This window comes from Pimephales promelas, chromosome 5 (assembly GCF_988280905.1).
Source record: "Pimephales promelas chromosome 5, fPimPro1.hap1.1, whole genome shotgun sequence".
Classification (NCBI taxonomy): domain Eukaryota; kingdom Metazoa; phylum Chordata; class Actinopteri; order Cypriniformes; family Leuciscidae; genus Pimephales; species Pimephales promelas.
This window is the reverse complement of record NC_142773.1, coordinates 422,634-436,371: the sequence shown is the minus strand read 5'-3', so window position 1 is coordinate 436,371 and position 13,738 is coordinate 422,634. Positions and strand designations below refer to the sequence as shown.

General features: G+C 39.0%; 1 protein-coding gene across 4 annotated transcripts in view; it reads left to right on the top strand.

Annotated features, from left to right (window-relative positions):
* Positions 1 to 13,738, top strand: part of LOC120487551 (NACHT, LRR and PYD domains-containing protein 3) — a 44,303-nt gene that overhangs the window by 14,957 nt on the left and 15,608 nt on the right. For 2 of the 4 annotated variants that reach the window (XM_089130778.1, XM_089130779.1), the window contains 3 exons: positions 782 to 955; positions 10,019 to 10,192; positions 13,443 to 13,616. In XM_089130778.1, the coding sequence (XP_088986904.1) occupies positions 782 to 955; positions 10,019 to 10,192; positions 13,443 to 13,616 (522 nt within the window). Of the gene's footprint in view, positions 1 to 781; positions 956 to 10,018; positions 10,193 to 13,442; positions 13,621 to 13,738 lie in introns of those variants that run through there. The other 2 variants (XM_089130780.1, XM_089130781.1) reach the window with 2 other exon arrangements.

Genomic DNA, 13,738 nt, shown 5'->3' with positions numbered 1-13,738 from the left:
AAGTGAATCTTGGTTCAGTGTGGGTGATGGAAGAAGACAAGGGGTCGGCGAATACTGGAGCTTGCGTGCTTTATTTCAATAACTCAGTCCACGGCGCCTCAGCGCTCTTAACATCAAACACAAAATCAATCAAACACTGTAGATCAAACTCTTCCCGCTGCATACAGCTTTCTCCGTCTCAGACATCAAACTCGTCCCGCTGTTCACAGCTTCCTCAGACACGGTCACGGACCGATTCGGATTGTTCGTACACAGCTCCGCACACAGCCACTCAAGCTCCAGGATCTCTCTCACAGCACTGTCCACCTGGCCCGCTTAAATGCGCTCTCCTCCGCCAATCACTGAAATCACAGACAGGTGTTCATCGTTTGAGCTTGACCCACTTACTTCCCGCTCGGCTCCTCACTCGCTCTCCCGCTGCAGACACCGCTGAACCACGCCCCCCACGCCGCCACACTCACACACACTTAATCACACACACACGCTCACACACATTGTTGGGTTTCCATGTTTTATGGGGATTTTCCATAGAAATAATTATTTTTTTTAATAGCTATAGTGTGATTATTATAATTCCTTTCTATGTAAAGCTTTTGAAATACTGTTTGAATTTTCCTTGCATTTATTTTGTGATTATTTCCTCTCTATGGAAAGCACTTTGAACTGCCATAGTGTATGAAATGTGCTATATAAATAAACTTGCCTTGCCTGTGTTATTTATAGTGTAAGTGTTGTGTTTATCTCTGGATATAGGCTTAATGTGTGTCATTGTTCTCTACAGGTTGATTAATTGTGGAGTCACAGATGAAGGTTGTGTTGCTCTGGCTTCAGCTCTGAGATCAAACCCCTCACACCTGAGAGATCTGCATCTGTCATATAATAAACTAGGAGACTCAGGAGTGAAGCAGCTTTCTGATGGACTGGCGAATCCTCACTGTAAACTGGAGAGACTGTGGTAAGATCATCTCTACCATAAAGACTCTGAGTGAATAAATTAGGTCACTGAAAATCAGAGAATGTCATTAAGTGCCTTAATACAGCCTTTATTGGACATTAATTACATCAATATTAAGAGTTCTTTAAAATATTAACAAATACATTACACACACACACACACACAATAGGGCTGGGACAATGCATCTATCTCCAGATTCAATACTTTGGTGCCGATACGCTGCGATTCTACAATATTGTGATTCGATATTGAAATGTATTGTGATTTGTGTTTAACACTAGACTATGGGGAAAAGTTCAATCATACACTTATACAGACTGTAGGGGAGCGTGGGGCACAACCTAACGCAGGGTTAAATGCAACACGGACATTTTACATAGTTCGTCAGGATCAAGCAGGATGTCTTTCTGATCTTTTTCTCGCGCTGCCAGAAGACGGTCTCCCGCGAATTTGCGGAAAGTTTTGCTAATATTTCGTGAAGATACTGGACAAAGAATGTTTTGACACCATGCAAGTACATTTTTTCATCATAGATTTTTTTCGGTTTCTGTGTTAGGTGTATACGTTTCTGAATCTAACTTTATATTGCCTTAATCACTGTTTTGTTGGCTCAAACATAGCACCGTTTTGAAACATGTCAGCAATTTCTAGCGACTGTTAGCTATAGTTAAAATATATAATACACACAGCGGGGTTGGTTGTAACACAGTGTTACAACTAAGCCGCCAAGTGTACAATGATAATCAAATGAAAACAGGGAGACACACAACTTTTCAGGTTTGAGTATACATTTAACTTTGTTGGACGTTCACAAACAATGTTGGAATTAAAAATGTTTAAAATTTAGTGTACTATGAATGATAACTTGATAAAAATGATAAAAATATGGCCTGTTTTTAATGCAATAAACCCTTTAAATTTTTATTTTAAGCTCATTTGTATTATTATGACTGTTAGTATTATTAATAATAATAATAATTGTACATGCAGCTGCCACACACAAATCCAATTTAATTGCAATTACAATATTTTTTAATTTTATTTATTATTATTTTTCGCAAAACTGTGCAGCCCCTTTCTATGTCTTTATCCATGATATTGATCCATAATAGAAGGATGATTGGATGAGGGATGGATGTGTGGATATCTGTCTATACAGATGCACAAACAATATCAAACTATTCAAATAAAATTGTACTGAATTATGTGTGTTACACACAAGTGTTACAAGTAACCCCTCTGTCTGTTAGAATTAACCCCGCATAAGGGGTAAGTTGTAACATTTGTACTTCTGTCACTTTCAGTGCAACTGTACGAAAATGGTAGGTCCTAGAAAAAAACTTTAAGTGTTCATTTGTAGCAGAGATGTGTATGTTGCTTGTGTAAAAAATATTAATCTAACCTAATTATTTTCTAATTAATTGAGCCAAAATCAAAACGCGTTAGGTTGTGCCCCGCTCTCCCCTACATGATGTGTAAGATGAGTCATATTTACAAAAACAATTCATCATATCTTTCTGAGTTTTATTTCAGGAGCATCATACAGTTCTACATTCTCTTGAATTAATAATTCAATAACAAATACATTTTTAAGTCGCTTGTCGTCACCAATGCCTCCTGAGCCTTGCCTGTGATCACCGTTTGAAGCATGACAATTCGGATAGACCTCGGCCAATTCCTCTCTTCGGACATAGTTTCGAACAAGGAAAAAAAAACATCAGTTAATCCTGTGTTAGTAGCTGATGTTACTGAAACTACCAATGACTCCGAGCATGGTACTTTCATAGAGGTGGCTGAGGAAGTATGTGACTCCAAATTAGTAGCCATGAAACACTTTGTACCATTTATTACGGACGGTTGTGTGTCTTTGCCAAACTCTGAGAGTAAAATACCAGTGAAAATTTTGAGAGATACAGGCTCATCAGAATCTTTTATTCTTGAATCGGTTCTACCCTTTTCTGAGGTATCAAGTGAAAAGAGAACTGTTCTGATTAGAGGAATTGGATTAAACATTCTTTCTGTTCCTCTGCATAGAGTACACTTGACATCCGATCTCATTTGTGGAGAAGTATCTTTAGGAGTTCGTCCGTCTTTGCCAGTGGATGGGGTTGCTGTCATCTTGGGTAACAATTTGGCTGGAGGTAGAGTCTGGCGGGAGGTTATTCCACCTCCTGAGGTAGTGCCTATTCCAGTCACTGAGAACACCGACAGTTTGCATCAAAATTTTCCTGAAGTATTCACAGCTTGTGTCATGACTCGCGCAAGGAGTCGTGAGATGTCACTTGAGAAGCAAGGAGTGTCAAAATATGTTGTTCCTGGGTTATCCACCCTTTCGCCTATTTCTCATAGGGAGTTGGTGGATGCGCAGCGGGAGGACCCGGAGTTACAGAAGTTGTTTGATGCTGTGATTTTGCCTGAAGAGGTAAGAAGTACTGTTAGTGGGTATTTTGTCCAAGATGAGGTTCTTCTAAGGAAGTATTTTCCCTGTAAGAAGGTTTTACTAGAGGAGTGTATAATTCAAGTGGTGGTGCCTAAACGATTTCGAGATGTGGTATTACAGAATGCACATGGTGAAATTGCTGGACATTTAGGAGTAAAGAAGACCTATGACCGAATTCTGCGACAATTTTATTGGCCTCGTGTGAAAAAGGATATTGCGTCTTTCATTAGAACATGCCACACTTGCCAGGTAACTGGAAAGCCAAACCAGTTGTTGAAACCAGTACCTTTGAATCCCATCGAGGTTACAAGTAAACCGTTTGAGCACTTAATAATTGATTGTGTCGGACCACTGCCTCCATCTAAATCAGGGAATTCATATCTGCTGACAGTGATGTGTCAGGCGACTCGGTATCCAGCAGCTTATGCTATCCGAAAAATTACCACCAAGGCAGTTGTTAAGGCTTTGACCCAATTCATATCGATTTTTGGGATACCTAAGATTATTCAAAGTGACAACGGTACTAATTTTACATCTCGTCTGTTTGCTGAGGTTCTGAAGGTACTTAAAGTGAAACATAATCAGTCAAGCGTGTATCATCCTCAAAGTCAGGGTGCGATTGAACTTTCCACCAGACTTTGAAGTCTCTTTTGCGTGCTTATTGTGTGGAGCTAAGCCGTGACTGGGAGGAGGGTTTACCCTGGCTATTACTTGCTGCTAGGGAAGTACAGCAAGAGAGTTTGGGATTTAGCCCGAATGATTTAGTTTTCGGTCATCGTGTACGTGGACCTCTTTCTGTTTTGTGTGAGGGATTAGGTGGGGAGGAGACTCCGGAAAAGTTGGTAGAGTATGTAAATGGTTTTCGTAGACGTTTGTTTTTGGCCGGACTGAGTGCACAGAAAAATCTTGTTTTGGCACAAGAGAAGATGAAGAGTCACTTTGATAAACGTGCTGAAGGTCGTGTCTTTACGCCTGGTGATCAGGTGTTAATTTTGTTACCATCTTCTGGGTCTCCTTTTTGTGCTAAGTTTACTGGACCATATACTGTTATTCGGAAACTATCTGATGAAAACTATCAAATTGCAACTCCAGATAGGCGAAAATCTAAGCAGTGTTTCCATGTAAATTTACTTAAAGCTTATCGTTCTCGAAATTCTGAAGTCCAGTCAACTCAATCAGTTGCTCCAGTTGTTACTGCTTCTTTTGACTCTTGTCAACCTTTTGTTGAGGGAGAAGTTATGGTTGAGGATACAGTTGTTCCTGAAGATTGTGTTTTGTTACCTCGACTAAAGAATTCAGAGACCCTTCAGAATTTAGGTGCTCTGTTTTCACATTTGACAGAGGCTCAAAATAAAGATCTAACACAGTTGTTGGGGGAGTTTACTGGTTTGTTTTCAGATATACCCAGTCGTACTCATCTGATACAACATGATGTTGATGTGGGAGAGGCGCAACCGATTCGTCAGCGTTTTTATAGGGCTCCCATCAGTAAGAGAGAAGCATTGGAATCTGAGGTTCGATATATGCTTGAAAACGGAATAGCTGTTCCGTCGTGCTCAAGTTGGGCTTCACCTTGCTTGTTAGTACGGAAAGCAGATTCAACTTATAGATTTTGTACTGACTATCGCAAGTTGAATGTCATTACTAAGCCCGATGTTTTTCCACTTCCTCGAATGGAGGATTGTGTAGATCAGGTGGGTACAGCTAATTTTGTGAGCAAGTTAGATCTTCTTAAGGGGTATTGGCAAGTGCCGTTAACTCCTAGAGCTAGGGAGGTAACCTCTTTTATTACATCATCTGGATTATACTCGTACTCCGTTATGAGTTTCGGCTTACGAAATGCACCTGCCACCTTCCAGAGATTGATGAACCGAGTGGTTGCTGGGTTGGAAGGGTGTGCGGTGTATTTAGATGATGTTATTGTGTTCAGTGAGACTTGGGAGGAACATTTGGTCCGTTTGCGAGCTCTGTTAACTCGGTTGATTGAGGCATGTCTAACAGTTAACTTGGCTAAGTGTGAGTTTGCCAAGGCGACTGTAAGATATTTGGGGAAAGAGGTAGGCCAAGGTAAGGTGCGTCCACTTCAGGCCAAAGTTCTTGCCATTCAGCAGTTTCCTTCTCCGTCTACCAAGAAAGAACTCATGCGTTATTTGGGGATGGTCGGTTATTACAGGGGTTTCTGTCCAAACTTTTTAACCGTGGTTTCTCCGCTGACTGACTTGCTCAAAAACTCAGTAAAGTTTGACTGGAGTGAAAATTGCCAGAGAGCTTTTGAAAACATTAAATTGTTATTGACTTCTGCTCCTGTTCTAGCTGCCCCGAGGCTGGATATGCCATTTAAGTTACAGGTGGATGCCAGCCAGGTTGGTGCTGGAGCTGTCTTATTACAGACCGGGGAGGATGGGTTGGACTATCCCGTGAGTTTCTTTTCTCGAAAGTTTAACACCTATCAGAAAAATTACTCCGTAATCGAGCAAGAGGCTTTATCTTTAATTTGGGCACTTCAGTTTTTTGATGTGTATGTGGGGGGAGGAATGCTGGTGGAGGTGTTTTCTGATCACAATCCGTTAACATTCTTGCATTCTCTACAGTCGCCGAGTCAGCGCTTAATGCGTTATAACTTAACTTTTTTTACAACCGTACAATTTGGTTGTTAGACATATTAAAGGATCAGATAACGTAGTGGCAGATGCGTTATCTCGTGTTCCTGATCTGATCAATTAAGTGCTATGGTGATATGGTTGTTTCTGTTTTTCTGTGCTCTCTTGTCGTCTTAATTTGCTTTCAGGATCCAGATTGCTGATGGCAAAGTGGGGCTGAAGGGTGAATGGAAATAATTGTGGTAATCATGGTTTTACTGTGATCAGAGGTGGTATAACAATGTGCCTAGAAATATGATTAATAAATTTATGGTGTTGGGTTTGTTGTTGTTTTTTTTTTTTTTTATCCGATTTGTGACGGATCTCTTTTAACTCTTTCCCCGCCAAACACGGAATTTTCCGTGTTTAATGAAAAAACGCATCTGCGCCAAACACGGAATTTTCCGGGTATCCGTGTTTTAGGTGGTATACGGTAAGGAAGACCCGCGCGCATGTCCTGAATGATTGCGCAACTCTTTGATCAGAGAAACAGATTGCAATCGTCTCAAACAGTGGAGTAGTGAGAATGTATCAGACGTATATGGCTGAAGTACTGGAGGTTAATGGACTCGGAGTCCGATCACTCTTTATTTGATAATTCTGAATCTGATCGGGACGAAGTAGTCAGTGAGAGAGATGCACATGTTGTCACAGAAAGTTCTAGCCATGGACGTGCCGCAGATAGATCGTATAATATTATGACACTATAATATGTATGTGTGTGTGCAGGCATTTATGTGTGGCTGTCTAAATATGAAGGTGTAATTGTCAAATTATTTCTCTCTTTGTGCACATTTACCACATTGTAAAATGTATTTGTGTGTATGTGTGTGTGTGTGTGTGTGTGTGTGTCTAGGCCTGTTTATTGTAATTCCAATTATTCATTATTCACAGGTAGAACACAGAGAGGCAGAGGCAGAAGTTTTATTGCAAAAGTTACATTTCCCTTACATCCTGGGAAATTTGATATATTTTACATTTATTTTATGTTTTTAATTTATTTTGGAAAGTTTTATATATGAAGGAAACAACATCTGAATGTATTCTGCTTTTAAATGCACTTGTTTGATAAAAATACCTTTATCTCAGTTTTTTGTCCAAAATGTTGTGTTTTTGACAAAACCTACCTCTGTTCAAGAGGCAATAAAAAAAGAACAGATGAAGATAAAATAAAAACGTTTTTTTTGCCTAAAAGCAGAGGCTCAGATCTTTATTTTTATATATATCATCTTCATATATTCATGGAAGAAAATATTCAGCGGGGCATTCAAATTTAGCGAAAATCGTAAAAAACCCTGGCGGTGGCTGGCAACTTTTTTTTAAAACGCTGGCGGGGAAAGAGTTAAAGGGGGGTGTGTGACGGTTTCAGTGAGTAACTCGTCATTTCTGAGTTACAGGTGATTTGGCTGAAGGGCGTGGTCATACACCTGAAGGTCATCATGCTGCTCAATAAAAGACTGGGACTGAGATGAGAGCGAGAGAGAGTCGATTGAACTTGTGTTCATTTGTTCGCTTGAGGGTACTTTGGGGTTCCTGTCACGAGGATGAGGAGGACTCGTTGAGAGGTTTTGGAGTATGGGAGATCACCACCGTCGCTTGCGCCACTTCATGTGGGATATCTGTTGTCGCTGAACGTTTCATGGACTGAGATGGGCTGGACTGCTGTTGTTCATAAGTACACCTACGTATCTGCTGACACCCTGATTATCATTTACACTGATCATTAATGTTTTTTGTCTTTCATGGATAAATAAACTCATGAATTATGACAACTTGCGTGTGGTGACTCCCTTACTTTGTTGCGACTCAGAAGAGATCGTAACATGGAGAAACAATGTAATCGATAAATGTGTTGTTTTAAAGGGTTAGTTCACCCAAAAATGAAAATTCTGTCAGTATTTACTCACCCTCATGTTGTTCCAACCCCGTAAGAATTCGTTCATCTTCGGAAGACAAATTAAGATATTTAACATATTAAGATCGATCCTGCATACAGTCCATAGGCTTCTTGAGGGACTGGCTCTTGCTGTCCCCGAAAAGTCATTAAAGACATCGTTAAAATAGTCCAAGTGACTACAGGGACTCAATCTTAAGTTTATCAAACGACGAGAACACTTTTGTGCGCAAAAAAACAACAAAAATAACGACTTTATTTCAACTATTCACTTCCTTCTCTATGCGCCTCTAGTCAGTTAACGTAGTCTGATAGCGTAGAGCTACGTCACACGTAGGCTCACTATTGGCCGACGCTGGTCATGTGTGTGTGATGCGTGTGACGTACAATAACAGAAGCTTACGCTATTAAACTAGTAACCTGACTCGCGCAGAGGGAGAAATAAACGAATAGTTGAAATAAAGTCGTTATTTTTGTTGTTTTTTTGCGCACAAAAGTGTTCTCGCCGTTTGATTAACTTAAGATTGAGCCCCTGTAGTCACTTGGACTATTTTAACGATGTCTTTAATGACTTAGTAGTCACGGTACTTCTGATCGCGTGGATTATCTTAAAACACGCTCATTCATGGTCACTCAGATAAGAGGAAGAATCATTCAGCCATGCAAATTATAAAACGCTCAAGCAATGCTGAACAATTGAAACCGCTACCCTATGGCTTAGTGATTATGAAAGTGCTGTGATTTGTGGATTACTGATAAGCGCGAGTCTGGAGAAACAGTTTATTTATTCATTCTCAGTGTTGAGAAACGTAACCTGCATGTGTTACGTTATTGTGTTAATAATAACTGACACTAACACTGACGCGTGCACACAGAGAGATTATTGTAAATGTAATGTCGTTGTTGTTTTTTTTACTATTTTCTACGGTCTTATTAATTTCAGACTAGCTGATCAGCTCATATAATGCATGACCCCCCCCCCCCCAGTGTTGCCAACTATTTCCAAAGGAAAGTAGCTAATGCCTTCCCTAAATGTCGCTAGATAAAGTAATATATCAATTAGCTTATTCATGACTTCATCGCGTCATTCTTGTGTTCTGACTAATGTTTTCTCTTTAAATTCATGCTCACATACTGTATTTTAATACAATATAAAATAGCCGAATGTCCAATAAAGATGTTTTCCTTTCCTAATTTTTTTTTGTCAGACAATAGATGGAGTAGCAATGATATAGTGAATGACTACATTTTTTATATGTGTAAATGATCTGAATTAAGAGTTCGGGAACTGGATGAACTAAAGCTCTGTGATAGTGAGTATTACAAGTAATAAGCACAAAATTAAAATGGTCAAACTAAATTCTTTAAATGTAAAACAAAAGCGCAGCAGATAAGTGATGCGTCAGTGAGAAACACTGCTCAGTGAGAACGAGCCGCTGCTCCTCTCATCATTCACTGAACAGGGGAGACACAGCGAGAGAGAGAGAGAGAGAGACGGCAGGGAAAAAAAGCAAGAGCTTGCGTTCGCACCACTGACAACATCTGGAGGAGACTGAGCTTTGACCAAAGAGGACCTAGATTTGGCACTAGTCACTTTTTAATGTCACTAAAGGGTCTGAAAAGTCGCTAAAAATAGCAACAAAGGCGCTAAGTTGGCAACACTGATTCAGTCTCACGCCGCTTCCACGGGTCCACTTGAAAGGGATATAGCGACTGTAACGTCACACGCTGGAGTGTCTTTGAGAGCCACCAGAGGAAAACAATGACGATAGTTTGGTGAATCGATTTTTTTTTTCCCAGCCCTAACACACGCACACACACGCACACACATGCACACACACACACACACATTCCTTAAAATGCTTACAAATACATTATTAACCATGCTTTTATTTTATCTATTTTCTATGCAAAGCTCTATGAATTGCTATAGTGTGATTATTATAATTCATTTCTATGTGAAACTTTTGAACTGCCATAGTGTATGAAATGTGCTATAGAAATAAACTTTCCTTGCCTATGTTATTTATAGTTTAAGTGTTGTGTTTATCTCTGGATATAGGCTTAATGTGTGTCATTGTTCTCTACAGGTTGAGTGAGTGTGGAGTCACAGATGAAGGTTGTGTTGCTCTGGCTTCAGCTCTGAGATCAAACCCCTCACACCTGAGACACCTGAGTCTGTCATATAATAATCTAGGAGACTCAGGAGTGAAGCAGCTTTCTGATGGACTGGCGAATCCTCACTGTAAACTGGAGACACTAAGGTAAGATCATACACGACTCTCACATTAAACTGTCACTGTGAATTTTTATAAATTACAATCAAATGGAATAAAATTCAGGGAAATAACTATTACATTTATTACGAGCAAAGCTATTGAAACAACCTTATTAAATTCATGAAATTAATTTAATGTCTGTTCATATGATGACGTCTGTTCATATGATGTAAGAGGATTAATATGTATAAAGCGTTTGCTGTGTTTCTCCTGCACTGTGAGTTCATGTGTTTGATCTGTAAATGCTTGAACACATGAGCTGCTCCTCATTAAGCTGAAACTGCAGGACTGATAGTCACACTGAAAAACACACTCTGACATCATGACATACATTTAACACCCTTTACTTTAAACACACTCAATCTCAGCACAGTCAGGATTAACAGTCCATTCACTTTAATTTCAGGAGGAAACTGGATACTGTGGAGATTTTTCTCCAGGTTTAAAATCTACATCATGTCAAAGTCACAGATTATGACATGGAGAAACACTATAGTCCATCGATGACACGTCAGTGTGTGTGTTATTAATGAGACTGTGTGTTCTTATCCTATGAGAAGAAATTCCTCTTGTTCATGACAGCACATGGTGTTTTTCTGTGACAGACGCTTCAAACTGTAAAATCCCGCAGTAGTTTAGAGAGTCATGGGTCGCAAGTGTGTGTGTGTGTGTGTCCATGGTGTAAGAGCTGAGGTGTGTCAGGCTTCCCCCGTGATGTGTCAGGCCGAGACTCGCTGCGGGCGTTTGGTTAGAAACTACCGACAGAATCAAACTGTGTGTGTGTGTGTGTGTGTGAGTGTATGCATGTGTATGTGTGAGTATATGTGTGTAGCAAGCGTTTTTCTGAGGAGAGCTACGAGAGTTTCTGTCTTCTCTGTCACTCTCCACTCCCCCCCCACACAACACAGCTGACTTTTTTCATATTAATTTACATAAAATCATGCCCATCTATTTAAGTCAATCAGACAATTGAACTCCATCCCATGTCCACATTCGTAATTTGTCCTCTGTAATGCAAAGCCGTGCACCCGCTACACCCTGCTCAATTGAAATGTATTGAGATACGTAGGAATTAATAAAAAAGTAGAATGGAAAGAGAAATGAGTAGTGTAAATAAGCAATCAATGTTTATAAGAGGAACAGATGGAAATAAATAATTGATATTGTCAGATCAACTGACTGGAATAACATGGACATGGTAAAACATATTATCGAGTGTGTTGAGAAACCCCTGGTAACATATATGCAATTTGCCTTTTTAAAATGGCACATTTCCTAAAAAAATGAAAATCGCTAAAGTTATACCCATATATAAAACTGGAGATAGACATACCTTTTCAATTTATAAGCCCATTTCTTTGCTTTCACAATTTTCAAAAAATATTGGTAAAATTAGTTTACACAAGATTAAATGATTTTCTTATAAAATATGATATACTAAGCAAGCAACAATATAGGTTTAGAATGGGTTCAGTCTCACATGTGTTAAAAGATTTGTGGAGAAAATATCTAACGCAACAGAAAATAAACAATACACAGTTGGGGTATTTTTCGATCTTAAAAAGCATTTGACTTTTTCTAGAGAAAAGGAGATCTAGAGATCTCACAAGAGAAACTGAAAAAAAATATGAAGCAAGAGGGGTAGCTCACTCTTGGATAAGTAATTATTTAGAGAAAAGGCATCAATATGTCCAAATAGATAATTGCAGGTCACAATTGGTGCAGGTAACATGTGGGGTTCCCCAAACCTCTGTGCTGGGCCCATTGCTTTTTCTGTTATACATTAATGATATATGTGAGGTTTCCAAAGTACTAAAATTGATATTACTTGCAGATGATACAAACTTATTTTGTTCTGGTGACAATCTGAAACAACTTCTGGATCCAATGGAAAAAGAAATGGTACTGCTAAATATTGGTTTGATTTGAATAAACTAACATTAAATTTAAAGAAAACAAAATGTGTTGTATTTGGTAGTCGTTTATCGAATAAAATAGGTAAATGAATGATTAATGAAGTTGAAATAGAAAGGGTGTCAGCGATTACATTTCTTGGAGTGATTATAGACAATAATTTAAATTGGAAGGGACACTTAGCATGTTAAAGAAACTATTTAAAAATAATGCAATGAAACTAAATGAAACAATTTAAAGAGCGATAAATGAACAAACTGTTTTTGTTGTATTTGGGATGGTGCAAATGTACTGCTTAGGAAATAAATTTTTTTAGATTTGTTTGTCAAGATTATAATGTAAGACAATAATTATTTTACTTTTATTTTTTAAATAAGAGATATTTTCAAAAAAAGGATAGGCATTATAAGCAAGAGCTTCAGCCTACACCTGTTTCAGACTGTTGTAAATATACTGCTGTTTGTCAGCTCAACTGTGTTGAGACTAAGTTTGTCTGAAAGTATCTATCTACAAAGCATGCGTACACCATAGCTGTCAACACTGAACATTGAAAATATCCCACAAAATTAAATTTTTAACACGATTCTTAACCACAAAGTTTAAAAATAAAGCAATAATCATTAAAAGTCTAAATAATTTATAACTAGCCTACATATGTTCGAGAGAGAAAGAGACTGATATCATAGAGAATGTTTAAATAGTAATATCAGCTTACGAGGGAAACGGAGGCGAAGTTAGTGCGATCAGAGCGCGCGCTGACACGGATCAACTCAGCCTTGTTTATTCTCGGCGCGTCCGCGGCAAGTGACAAGTTCGGTGCGCAAGACCGCCAAGACTTCGTTTCACTTAGCCGTGTCTAAGCTGTGTGCACAGCTTTTTTGTAACAGCGCGCGGCACCGCATGATTGGCATCCGAGGATGAACGATTTCAAGCCGAATCTGTCCAAGCATGTACGTCTCACACAATCAGAGTGTAAAAATACGTTGCCTGGATACAATTTGGGTGGACTGAACCATTTTATGATAATTGAGAGGGGGAGAGGGGGCCACGGATGTTTGTTTCCTAAACAAAATCATTTTTTGACACCAGGAAACAGCAAATAGAGTAATTTAAAGTTAATAATTTTAACAATCAAATATAATTTTTTAGAACCATAATTTTATTGAGGGCTTCTCTGGGCCCTCTCTTAGTCATGGGCCCCGAGAATCTTCATCGTTTACCCCCCCTTTACGATGCCCCTGGACAACATTATGTTATTTATAGTTTAAGTGTTGTGTTTATCTCTGGATATAGGCTTAATGTGTGTCATTGTTCTCTACAGGTTGATGGGTTGTGGAGTCACAGATGAAGGTTGTGTTGCTCTGGCTTCAGCTCTGAGATCAAACCCCTCACACCTGAGAGATCTGGATCTGTCTGATAATAATCTAGGAGACTCAGGAGTGAAGCAGCTGAAGGATCTGAGGGATGATACACATTATAAACTGGAGACACTGTGGTAAGAATAGTTCTTAACGATTTTCATCATCATTTTCATTTAAAGTTCAAATGGCTGATTTACTCACTAGAAATAAAAGTAATGGTTCAGATTCAGTAACACTGTGTGTGTGTGTGTGTGTG